This window comes from Dermochelys coriacea, chromosome 11 (genome assembly GCF_009764565.3).
Source record: "Dermochelys coriacea isolate rDerCor1 chromosome 11, rDerCor1.pri.v4, whole genome shotgun sequence".
In the NCBI taxonomy this organism is placed as follows: domain Eukaryota; kingdom Metazoa; phylum Chordata; order Testudines; family Dermochelyidae; genus Dermochelys; species Dermochelys coriacea.
Genome location: NC_050078.2, coordinates 32,380,044 through 32,393,150, shown reverse-complemented (window position 1 = coordinate 32,393,150; position 13,107 = coordinate 32,380,044). Strand labels below are relative to the sequence as shown.

General features: G+C 43.9%; 2 protein-coding genes across 8 annotated transcripts in view; one reads left to right on the top strand and one right to left on the bottom strand.

Moving 5' to 3' along the window:
- The window catches only part of PKP4 (plakophilin 4), a 231,877-nt gene extending 224,273 nt beyond the window's left edge, over positions 1-7,604 (bottom strand). For 2 of the 7 annotated variants that reach the window (XM_043505151.1, XM_043505153.1), the window contains exon 1: positions 7,471-7,589. Coding sequence is in view for 2 of the 7 variants with exons in the window: in XM_043505148.1 (XP_043361083.1) it covers positions 6,683-6,746 (64 nt within the window). In the remaining 5 variants the exon portion in view is untranslated. Of the gene's footprint in view, positions 1-6,682; positions 7,338-7,470 lie in introns of those variants that run through there. The other 5 variants (XM_043505152.1, XM_038422283.2, XM_043505148.1 and 2 more) reach the window with 5 other exon arrangements.
- Positions 7,605-7,971: 367 nt separating this feature from the next.
- CCDC148 (coiled-coil domain containing 148) overlaps positions 7,972-13,107 on the top strand; it is a 156,376-nt gene continuing 151,240 nt past the window's right edge. Inside the window, exon 1 of the mRNA XM_038422028.2 lies at positions 7,972-8,070. The gene's annotated coding sequence lies outside the window, so the exon portion shown is untranslated. The remainder of the gene's footprint in view (positions 8,071-13,107) is intronic.

Genomic DNA, 13,107 nt, shown 5'->3' with positions numbered 1-13,107 from the left:
GTCCCCACTTCCCACACCTCCACAAAAGATAGAGGAACTGTCTCCTTCCAATATGACTAGATCAAAATACCTATGGGTTATGTTTTCTGTCCAGAGCAGTGGATCCATCACAAGAAAACACGAGTAACCTAGAGAAAATGACAATTATCTGATCCCGGTAATGTGTAGTATTTAAAGATACAGTGTACAATAGCACAACTTGGGTTTTAAAGATGAAGGAACACTAATACTCCACTTTTAGCATTTTTATATTAAACTTATAAAATTGAAAGATGAGTTAATAGGGTTTTTCAGTATCTATATTATGTCAATATTGTAATTGACATACTTTTAAAACTAAAAATGACACTAATATTAGCTTGACACTCTCACCTTTCCCCCAAGAGGAGTGCCCTCAAGAACAGAAAAACTACCAACAAAGTGTTTCAATACAGTGTTTACAAAAGTCCTGTAAAACAACTAATTAAAAGTTAGAAAGGAGAGTTTCTTTTTCAGCTAAATACTAATTTATATTTTTAAAGAAATATCTGTTCCTGCTACAACCAGGGCTATAAGAAGTATGAGCTAAGTTCATTTGGTGATGTGTGACTGATCATCTTGTTTATATTTGAACATGCCAGTTATCCTTAGAGTTTACTCTTAGATTTAACAGTTAAAATCTTGTACAAGGGCAAATCTAAGTACAAGAAACTTCTTGGTAAATAACTAATTCAATGTTGTCCTCTAACACAGGGGTGGGAAAACATTTGGCCCAAGGGCCACTTCTGGGTATTGAAATTGTATGGTGGGCCATGAATGCTCATGAAATTGGGGGTTGGAGTGCAGAAGGGAGTGAGGGCTCTGGCTGTGGGTGTGGACTTTGGTGTGGGGCCAGTTATGAGGTGTTCAGAGTGAAGGAGGGGGCTCTAGGGAATAGGTGCAGGGAGGGAGTGCGGGCTCTGGGTATGAGAATTTTGGAGGGCAGGAAGGGGGGGGCGAAATCAGGGCTGGGGTGCAGGGGGAGGTCAGGGGTTCATGCTCCGGGCGACGCTTACCTCAAAACAGCTCCCGGAAGCAGCAGCATGTCCCTCCTCTGGCTCCTATGTGGAGGCGGGGCCAGGTGACTCTGCACGCTGCCCCATCCGCAGGCACCACCCCTGCAGCACCCATTGGCTGTGGTTCCTGGCGTATGGGAATTGCAGGGGCAGCACTTGGGGCAGGGACAGCATGTGGAACCTCCTGGCTACTCCTACGCATACAAGCTAGATGGGAGATGTCGCAGCTTCTGGGAGCCATGCAGAGCTACAGCATGTGCAGAGCGGGGAAAGCCCCTGACCCCGCTCAAGCACTGGAGCGGAGCAAGCCCTGGACCTCACTCCCCGGCTCGGGCACCGGAGTAGGGCAAGCCCCGGACCCCACTCCCCAGCGGGAGCTCTAGGGCTGGATTAAAATGTCTGAAGGGCTAGATGCGGCCCTCAGGCCATAGTTTGCTCACCCCTGCTCTAACAGATTAGAATTTAAAGGGTGAGGGACATTTTTCAAATATTCAATAACTGAAATATAAACTTCTATTTTCAGAAATCTCAAGTAGAAAAGCATGTCAAAAGTCACCAAATGACTCCACATCACAAGATTTAAAAAAAAAAATTAGAAGCAAAACTGCAACATGTTGCCCAGAAAATACTATTAATGTGGCATCGAAGCAGTTAACAAAGTTTCCTACTAGACATTTATCCTGTTAGCATTGGCAGCCTACTGAACACATTTTAACAAGTTTGTTATGTGAAGTTCCACTATAAAGTGGATACAAGTTTAAAGGAATGCTTTGCAGTTTAAGTGAAGTAATCAGTTTATTCAATCTGTAATGCTCTATGATTAACTGTTAATCATCACATACATTTCCTGTGTGCCCTCACTATTATAATTTGCATTATATTAGTCACTACAGGTCACAATCAAAAATCAGAGAGTCAACTGTGGTAGGCACTGTACGCAATAGAAGATCAGGGCTGGCCCAGAGATCTTGCAGTATCAGGCTACGTCTTTATGCATAGTGCATTGCCTTATCTAGATCATTTAAAAATTGATGTAGTTAAACAACTGCAGACCCTCTATTAGGTGCACTTTGAATGGGCTTAAACTGGTTTAGCGTCAGTCAGTAAATTATTAAATTAAGAAACCGTCTGCAAAATCGTGTTATGAACCCTGGAAGTACAAGTAATTTTGGAAGAAACACTGCAGGGGGAAAACTTGCCTCTGCAATAATGTTTACAAGGGCACTCCCTATCCTGCAGTGGTTAGGTAAGTGGCAAACTGAGATTTCTGTTCTAAACCCTTTGTTACCTCAGCCTCCCTCTCCATTTGTCTATTTCATCCACCTGTTGTATCCTGACACATCGGTTGTGAACTCTGTGGGAAAGGGCCTGTGTTCTTTGTTACTTACCCATCTGCCTAGCAAAATAGGCCCTGAACCTTGATGGGGTTCCGAGGTGCTATGATAATACAAATGAAAATAAGCAAGGGTTAAACCAGTTCAATTGTTTCTACATGAGCGGTTTGCATCAATTTAACTAGTTTTAAAATCTATTTAGTTAAAAAAGTTCAACTTTTCTCCTACAGACAAGGTGGAAGTTAAATGCAACAGCAGGTATAAAGTACAATAGGAAGGAGCTGAGGAAGAAGAATGAGGGAGCTGTTTGGACAATACAAAATACTGAGTAGTAGGTACCTAAATGCCTATTGCTTTTTCAACAAAAATCTCAGACCCTCTTACTATTCTATTCAATTGTTGGTCGTTTTGTTCTCTCAGCACATTTAACAAGCATATCCTGGCAATAAAGCTAGTGATCACTGACATGTTTATTCTGCCTACAGCAATACACTCTACTACGATCACTAAGCTCCTTGGACTAGTCACAGTGCTTTCTTATAATTACAAAAAGAAAAGGAGTACTTGTGGCACCTTAGAGACTAACAAACTAAGGTGCCACAAGTACTCCTTTTCTTTTTGCGAATACAGACTAACACGGCTGCTACTCTGAAACTTATAATTACAGTATGTCACGGGCATGCCTCAGAAGTTGATTCTTCTGTACTTTGTAATACAACAGATTTCTTTTACTTAGATGCTATTGGAAAAAGTTCCATATTCTGTGATCTCTTCATAACTGGTGAAGTACTAATGTGTTTAAATAATCCACATGCAAGTCTCAATAACATTGTGTCACAGTTAACTGTACTATCTGTTGCATAATACCTAATCAAAAAAGAGGTGAAACATTCAATTGTATCCAAAGAAAATGAAACAAAAGAGTACTTATGAATGACTCAAGTTGTGAATATGCATAGTTTTTTCCCCAAAAGTTCACAGAATACATGCAGGGTTTTTTTATGCCTATAATTTGATATAGCACACATTAAAAACATACAAGCACAGCTCCTTTACAAGTTCTGTAGAGGTGCTTAGTCTCATAATTTTCATAACAGTCTAATATAGGCAAAGTAAAAATAGAGAACTACTTGTTACATTAAATACCATTTTCCAGTTTTAAAAATTAACTTCAACAAAAATCAATATTTTGCCAAAACATGAAGCTGCTAGAACATTAATAAAATACTATATCATATTACTTTTTTTCTTTTATCTTTTAAATACATCTGCAGCACACAGAATAGTAAATGAGAATGCTATGTTTCAAAAGAATGCCACACAAGGTATGTAACATTTCCAATGTGCAATCAGAAAACTGAGGTGAATTCTCTCCCTGTATAAAATGTATTTTCTCAACAAAAACAAATAAACAAACAAACAAAAAACTTCCTTAAAGTGTACCAGTTTAATTAAAGCATATAACTTCTACCGTCAGGAGGAACAAACAAACAAAAAAACCTCTTATCTTTTCATTTTCTGTTAAATTTGGAAGTTGTTTAAGTCAGAGGCCATGCTCTACACCCTCTGCCCCCTTCACCTTTGATTGGAAGATACACAGCATATTGTTCATGCTACCTACATGCAAACAAAAATAGTTTTAGTAGCATATTCCAAGGGTCAGACAGCACTTACAATTTTATCAAAGTGAACCAGTATTAATTGAACTTTTAAAAATAGATATTTTAGTTTCATTTGTTTCCTAATTTAAAAATGCAGTTAAAATTGAGAGTTAAGTTTCAATATTTTAATCTTGAGAGGTATCAGAAATTCATCAAATGTCAATGTCTTTCCAAGACAAAAAGCGTACAGTCTACCTATTCAATAAGTCAAGAAAGCTTTATTCTCCCTGCCCTTCCCAAGTCTTGTACAATGATTAATAAAAGGAGTGACAGCCTTCAGCAGAATCAAAAGCTAGCTATAAAGTATTATTATTCTGAGGCCACACCTGTCCCTGCAAACAGTGAGTTTTATTTTTAATTATATGTCACATGTGCATTTGGACTGTTATTTAAAATGAATATGCAGTGGAAAATTAGAAAGACAACACAAAGCTTAATCTACCCTGGGCTACATACATATTTATTTCAACTGTAGTAAGATATTGTACATATTTTTATATCAAAGTAGAGTTGGCTTCTGAAAATTAGTGTTCCTACGAGAACAAATATATACAATGTTCCTGTACACAATTTAGGATTTCCAACTTTCATTGACCATAGAAATACTGGTTTGTGCAGAAACACCCCAGAATCCAAGAATTTTAAAATCCATTTTCACTCTTCCAATTCTGCATCTCTCAATACCTTCCTCCAGACAGGATGGGCGTGTTGACTGCTAAATCATGTCTCCCAATTTCCTTATTCTTTTTGTGTGATTGTAGCAAAATGTCCATGCACAGACAAGTTAGTAAACTCAATCTATCCTCAGAGGCAAATGTGTTGGCTGTAACACAGCTGCATGTATCATTACAGTCACCCAGAAATACTCTTATTTTGAACATTTGTCACTTTTCTCCTATTTGTGTTGCTTATTGATCAAGCAAAAAGGCTGCCAAGTTACCAGATTTCCATAGCTGTGCTTCCTGTCACCAGCAGTAGAGCATTTTAGGGCTTAGATAGTTTTCTTCATTTAAGGTTTGGGTACTGGTGTGCAATCTGAAATTTAGTTATATCAAAAGCATACCTAAGCTTTAAATTGTATTTAACATACATAATCAGTGACTGCAGATCACCTCATGGCTTGTGGACATGTGCAGTTCAGTATAATAATCACAGTGGATGAATACAATGCTGTTTCCTTAGCTTAAAAAATACCCGCAAACAGATTTAACAGTTCAGCTTGATAGCCTGATCATGTGGCCCTATTAACAAACCTGTCCCAAACAATGTTTGTCAAAGCAGCAGTTTGCATGATAGTTCTTGGACTTGATCAGTAACTACTACAGTTTCTTTAGCTAAGCAAAAAGAAAAGGAGTACTTGTGGCATCTTAGAGACTAACAAATTTATTTGAGCATCCGATGAAGTGAGCTGTAGCTCACGAAAGCTTATGCTCAAATAAATTTGTTAGTCTCTAAGGTGCCACAAGTACTCCTTTTCTTTTTGCAAATACAGACTAACACGGCTGCTACTCTGAAACCTGTCATTTAGCTAAGCACTGTGTAATTATTTTCTTTGATATGACAGAGAAAAATAAGCCACAGACAGAAAATAATCACCACAAGACTATGCTCAGACACCCATTACTAGTATTTTGTTATTTTATCTACAGCTGGACTATTGTTTTCTAAAAGTTTTCTAAATCCCTTTTTCTCTCCCCACCACTCCCAAATCACTTCCTCACAAATATCAACTTAAATGGCTATGACAGTTTGAATAGCAGAATGAAAATTGCCCTGGTGCTAACAAATGTAAATCCGGGAAAGACGTGGTGGCGATTGTTGCCTCCTGCTGGGTTTCTGTGTTGTTTCAGATGGTAATTGACACGCCCTGTAATTTAACAGTACCAGACCGTTCTATCTGTCCCATCTCTGGCAAAACACTGCCTCTCTGTTCCTTTTCATTACGTATTATATGAGAGTATAAATGCAGTTGAGTATGATAAAGAGCGGTAGTTCATGTTAAACAAGAAGGATCCATGCACAGGAATATTTTCCAGATTAGATCGCCGTTCACAAGTATTAACAAAAACATATAGCGAAATGTGTGTTGCGGCAACACCACACACGACGAACATTTTTCTTCTCCTCCCGCCCGCCCCCACCGCTACCACCACCAAGCTTCTGCAGCTCGGCTTAGGAACATACACCAAACAATTTAAATACCAATTGCACAAATGTTTCAGCAAAAACTTGGCGCAGAAATCAAAGGCCCTTGATAACGGGGGGGGGGGGGGGAAGCGAATATCCAGCCTTGCTCAACTCGGGCGCGGTGAGGGACAAGTAACCTTCAAACTGATCTCATCGCGGAGAAATGCAGCGAGAATCTAATCTGAACCTGTGCAATGCCATGCCGAAGGCATTAAGGCAAGCAGCCACCGCTCCTGCCCTCTCTGCAGCATGGAAACACAGAGAGGTTCGCTAGCTCGCGGGTAGATGCTCTAGTGACCTTTGACTACTGGAGGAGAGCTGGGCAAGGAGCGATCTGTTGCAGCGGGCTGTGTGCGCGCTTCCCCTGGCGCATTCCTCGCATTCCAGCACAATCTAACGCCCCAGGAACAAACAGCGTGTGTCCCCCTCGCCTCCCCCCGCCCCACACACGGTACGAGCCGCACACCTGCCTTCTCATCCGCCCTGCGCTCCGCTCCGCAAGCGCCCTGCCTGTCGCACTCCTGGACCATGCAGGCAAAAGCAGGCAGCCTTCTGCCCCCTCCCCACGGGGCTCCGTGACCGCAGAGGGGCAGTTCCGTGGGCCTGCCACCCAGACTCCTAGCGCGGGGAAGGGGTTGGAGGAGACGGTGGCTGCGTTCAGAAAGCCTCAGCCCAAGCAAAGCCAATTTTACAGGGAAACGGAAGGCTAAAAGGAAACACGAGCTTGGGAGGGCCGGGGGGAGAAGAGGTCTGGGCGATAGAGGTTAAGAATGGAGACGGCGTTAGGGGGAAGAGTTTGGGGAAAGGAGTCAGGCCAAAGGCGGGGTGTTTTGGGGGCGATCAGACGAAGAGCCAGGCCTAGGGGGGAGGTTTGAGGGGGCTATGGGTAAGGCTGAGGGAGGGAAGCGAGACTAGGGCGGGAAGAGACAGGCTAAGGGGGGAATGGATGGGGCGGGCTATGGGAAAGAGACAGGCCAAAAAGGGGGAGGCTGGGGATGGCCAAGTGGGGGCACAGGGTTGTTAGGGGTGAGAAGGCAGAGACCTCGAGGGGGAAGGGATCTGGGGGTGAAGGGAGAGACAGGGAGCCACGACCCCCTCAGGGAGACTCAACCTGTCTCCTCGGCTCCCTACAGCTGGTTATGCTCCCTCCTGGCTCAGCCTCCCCTCTGATCCGGAGCCAGGTCCCCGCCCCAGGGGACCCCCCACCCTAGAGCGGCCCCCCGAGGCCTCCTATGTCCCCGGAGCCTCACTCACCGCGCAGATGACACCGCTGGCAAGGGCTGGAGGCGCGGAGGGGTCCCCGCTGGGCCGGGCCCTACCCCGGGGTCTCCATGGTGGTGCCGCCGCCACCGCCGAGTCCCGACCCCCTTTCAGCCTAGTCTCCCTAGTCCCTCCTCCCACCACGGACGTCACCACACGGGCCTGCCTTGTGCTGCAATGCTATTGGAAGATCTCTGCTCAGGGCCGCACCCTATTGGTCACTGCCTCCTATTAAACCACCCAATGAGCCGGTTACTTGAGGTTTCTATGGTTACCGATGCTGTGGTGGGGCTGAGTGGAAGGACTTGGACTCGGAGCTGCAGTTCCTTGAGGCTCGGGTGTGTGCGACGGAAGGGGGGCCGGAAGCGGGAATCACTAGGTCACTGGGGGAGGGGGAAGGCCCCGGGCGGAGGCGAGCCGTGGGAGGGGGAGGGGGAGGGTAACTGGGTAGGGTAAGGTCAGGTCCTTTTCCACGCTCTGGAGGCTTTTTTTTAAGCAGAAGCACCTGCGCTGCTAGGGATTTACACGGGAGCCAGCACGCTGCAGTCCTGCCCTGGCTTGGCGATTGTCAGACTCGCCTGTCTCGCTGGAAGGGTGAGGCGAGAGGAAAGGAAACGCATTGCCAACGTGGTGCAAAATCCCCAAAGCTCCCACCCTAGTAGTGAAGTTTGCCCCAGAACATTTCTGCTCGGAACTGGGGTGGGGCGGTCTCCTAAGATACCATCCTCCTTCGGTAACTGAATCCCAGCCTCGATTCCAACTCTAACTCCCCCTCGTCCCCTGCCCTCCCCCATTAGACTTGGCTCCAGGTGAGCAGCTGGGCTGTTCCTGTATGTTGTATAAGTGGGCTTGGTGAGAGAGAGGCTGTCCATAGCTATAGATATATTGGAATGAGCCATCTATTTAGTCATGAGCAAGAGCAAATATAATGGGAGTTAAGAATACTTCCTACCTGGAAGACAGGGAGATGCAGCAACTAGTTACAAAATGGCTACTTTCAAACTACAGCTGCTTGACTCTCCCAAACTTAAAGGGGCAGCCTGAGAAAAGTATGCTGGGAAAAATGTTCCTATTAAAGGGCATCCCTTTAGTAGAGTCGGCAAAGGCCAGTAAGTTACTAAGGAAATGGTGCCTGCTAAAAAAAAATCTGCAGCATGCATCACTGCTAAATAGACCATACATAGCATTATCCGACTACTAAGTTTTGTTGTGTTACTGGCCTGCCTATGTGAGGTGAATGTAAAGATTCTTCTGTGGGATCAAACTTTTGTGATGAATTGTTGCCTGTCTATGAAATCAGCTAGGCTTCAGTTTCTGGGTTATTTATATAATGTATATGTAAACCAGCTTTCAACCTGTGTGGTTTTTTTTTTTTGCTCTATGATAACTTTAATCTTGGTCTATTAATTGTGGTGCTGATAATGTAGGAAGCTAAATCGTGATAAAATGCATTTATCATAGATCTTTAAGCATGTTGCCTACTTACTGTCTTCTGACCTTATATAAAATAGGTGACTTTAAAAATATTAGTAGTGAATCTGGCACTCTTGGAAAGTACTAACAAGACCCCACTGGAGATTGAAGTTCTCTCTTCCCACAGACCAGCTACAGCAGGGGTGGGCAAACTCTGTGGCCCGAGGGCCACATCTGGGTATGGAAATTGTATGGTGGGCCATGAATGCTCATGAAATATGGGGTTGGGGTGAGGGCTCCAGCTGGGGGGGGCAGGCTGTGGAGTGGGGTCAGAAATTAGGTGCTCAGGGTTCAGGAGGGGGCTCTGGGCTGGGGCAGCAGGTTGTGGAGGTTGGGGACTCCAACTGGGGGTGCGGGCTTTGGGGTGGGGCTGGGGATAAGGTGTTGGGGTATGGGAGGGGTTCAGGGGTGCAGGCTCTGGGTGGCACTTACCTCAAGCAGCTCCTGGAAGCAGTGGCATGTTGCTCCTATGCAGAGGCACGGTCAGGCAGCTCTGCATACTGCCCCATCCACGGGTGCTGCCCCTGCAGCTCCCATTGGCCATGTTTCCTGGCCAATGGGAGCTGCAGAGGTAGCACTCGAGGTGGGGGCAACATGCAGAGCCCCCTGGTTGCCCCTATGCTTCGGAGCTGGAATAGGGATATGCCTCTGCTTCCAAGAGCTGTGTGGAGCCATGGCACACTGAGTAGGGCAAGCCCCAGACCCTGCTCCCCAACGGGAACTTGAGGGCTGGATTAAAACGTCTGAAAGGCCAGATGAGGCCCCTGGACTGTAGTTTGCCCACGCCTGAGTTACAATATGGGAAATGACAGTACAAGCTTCCCTACAATGTACCACAACTCTGACCTGAGGGGATCACCTCTAGGTGTAAGAGGGGTATTCAGTTTCCAGTTCTGCTTATTCTTTGACACTTTGCTTATACTGTTGGTAAGGCTTTCAACTGTGACTTTGTGTTGGATACTTTGCAGTGACTGGTTGTGAAATGAAACCACCAACTCATTTTACATGAATTACTAAGCAATCCTCGGATAATCGGGTCTGTCACACACTAGTAACATGGGCCAAATTAAAACCTGTGACCTGCAGGTAAATGCTCCTTGGGCTTGATCCTGAACTCAAGGACACTGGTATAACTTCATTTGGAACTGTTTCTGATTTTCACCAGTATAAGTGAGATCAGAACAAGTTAAAATCTCATTTACTGGTCATGTAAATCAGCCATTGCTCTAAATAGGTGGTTTCTCAATATTTCTTAAAGAAAAATCCCTCCCATCACTTACAGTAGAGAAAAATGGGGTCCAAATACAAGTTCAGTATGCAACTTTTAGTGTAACAGTAATTATTATAATTCTCAATCTCTTCTCTATATGCAATGAATTCACAATGATGACTGCAGGGTTAGTTCTGTGCTGTGCCTCTTGAGAGGCACAACACAGAAAGAATGGCTTTTGTGCCATTCTGCCCATGAGCATCTTTGCCTCCTTTCCATTCTGAGTGGTTCCGAGGACAGCTGCAACCCCTAATATAATCTAGTTATGCTGGTTGTGGGGCAGCTGAAAATCCTTGAAGTCCCATGCTTTATGGGCCATCCTAGCATATCCCTTGTGCTGGGGCTTCCAAGGGGGTCTTGCTTACAGTGACTCTACACTGTACCTGCAGTGAGCTAGTTTCACCCAGCCTATTTCAAGAACAGGGGATTGAGTCTGTCCAAGCTGGTTTTGGTAGTAATGGGAAGATGGAGAATGGCAAATCATTTGGTGAGATCCTGCCAGATTGTTTTCTTTCAGTGAAGCACAATAATTTCAGACCTGTTCTTAGCCAGATTCATACAAATTAAGGGTAGAAGGGACCATTAGATCATCGACTTTGACCTTCCGTACATCACAAGCCATTAAACTTCACTAGTTACCTCTATATTGACCCCAATAACTTGTTTGCTAAAGCATATCTTCCCAAAAGGTATCAGTGTTGATCTGAAAACATCAAGAGAATCTATATTTCCTTGATAGTCTCTTCCAGTGGTTAATCAATTTGCTGTCAAAAATTTGTTCATAATTTCTAATTTGAATTTGTCTGGCTTCATCTTCCTTTGGTTTTTGTTATGCCTTTCCTAGGATTTGACTTGGGTGTAAAAGTATGGAGCCCTGCCCACAGGAGCCCCAAACTCTCCCCCACCCAGAGGCATCCAGGGCCAGCTGCAGCCATGCCTCCTCTCCCCAGATGCCAAGCCACCCAGAGAAATGTGTGCGTTTCTCTTCTCCAGAAGACACTTTTGCTATGCCCCATGCAGGTTCTGGGGCAGCTGATGAGGCAGTAGCACAGGGGTTCTCAAACTGGGGGTTGGGAGCCCTCAGGGGCTTGCGAGGTTATTACATGGGGGGTTGCAAGGTGTCAACCTCCACCCCAACCCCGCTTTGCCTCCGGCATTTATAATGGTGTTAAATATAGTAAAAAGTATTTTTAATTTATAAGGGGGGAGGGTCGCACTCAGAGGCTTGCTATGTGAAAGGGGTCACCAGTTAAAAAAAAGTGCAAGAACCACTGTGTAGCACATACTGCCTCCTCATTTGCCCTGGAACCTGCATGGGGCATAATCAATCAAAAAATTCCCCACAAAGTCCTACAACCAGGCAGAGCCTCTTCTGGCCTATTATACCTACCGCACAAAAGGATGATGTACTTGCTTAATCTCAATATCATTAACAGAGGACTCTATCTCCAGTGCATTCACTAGTAAGTCCTATAAGAATTTGATGTCATTTGTTCCTTCTGAAGTGTGGGATTCCTATGGCTCTTAAATCTGGTCTCTTAAAAGTATTCTCTGGGTCTTCCAGTCTTTTGGATGAGCAGTTTAGTTGATATCTGGTGACTGCTTTATTGGTGCTGTTATCCTCCTACTTTCCAGTCATTAATGAGAGTTTCTGCTTAATTTTATCCTGTCCAAATTTGTCTAGCTTTTTCCACAGAGATTCTCAATACTTTCAAAATTCTACCATGCCTACCTTTAATTTTGAGCTAATACTCTTATATTTGGGATCCTCTTACCTGGATGAGTGCAGAGGAGCACCTTTGGCTATTGGTAGAGTAGTGGGAACTGCAGAAGCAGAGGGCCTAATCTGTGAAATGTTGGATTATGAAAATAAACATCAGTGACCCTTGAAAACTGTACTTTACTTTTCTGGATTTTTTTATCTTTACCTATTTTTATCAGTAATCTCATTCAGATGCTGAGGTTACAAGAATTTGATTAGTTAGAGGAGAGAGTGTGAACCTCATGGAAAGAAAGCTGACCAAATGAGCATCTGCAAGAGAAATCATTTAGATGTGTATGATTAAGTAGAAATGTTTTGATTTCAAAATGGTCATTAAAAGTCTATTAGTTGATGTTTGTTTGAATTGCTCAATGTCATGATCCCAATTGTGATACAATTGACTTGAGTTAATTTGTTTTCTGCAATCCCATTGGTTAAAATGTAGTAAATGTCTCATACACTTAATAAAAGGCCAGTTTCTCAGTTCTCATGTCCTAGCAGTAAAGTGACATTTTGTTACTTGTCAGTCCGATCATTTTTTACTAAAAACACAGCTTTCATTCAAGAAAGCAGCATGACTTAATAGTATGCTTTAAAATAGGTATAACTTTGTTTGTTGACCATATTACTCTTTAACTATGATAGTTGGAGTGGTGGGGAGGAATGGTCTGGATACTGTCAGATAATTACGTTCACCTTTTTAATTAGTTTTTTCTTCTCCATTGCTTTGCTTTGTTAAAGCATCAATTTTTGAGCATTTGGCTCTTGATCCTACAAGGTGCTGAGCATAGTTACTCAACAAGCTGTAGGATGCTGTTTATTACTGCAGCCAACTAAGCAGGGTTGTTCGGTACCCAAAGTGGGTATTCCAGTGAGAAGATCTGAGGCAGAATTAAGAGCCAAGTATGATACTAAATGAGGAAAGAGGGTAATTAGGAACTATCTTGGCCTAAAGTTATTCCCAGTTCCAACCTTATAATAACTTTAGGAAAATACACTCAGCAGCAGGATATAACCAATCTTGGAGAGCACAGGCAGCAGTAACTCTTCATAGGCAAAGTTGTGCTAGGGTCCATTGCAGCCTCCACAAACTGCACTGGCTCCCAATATGTCCACAAACCTACCT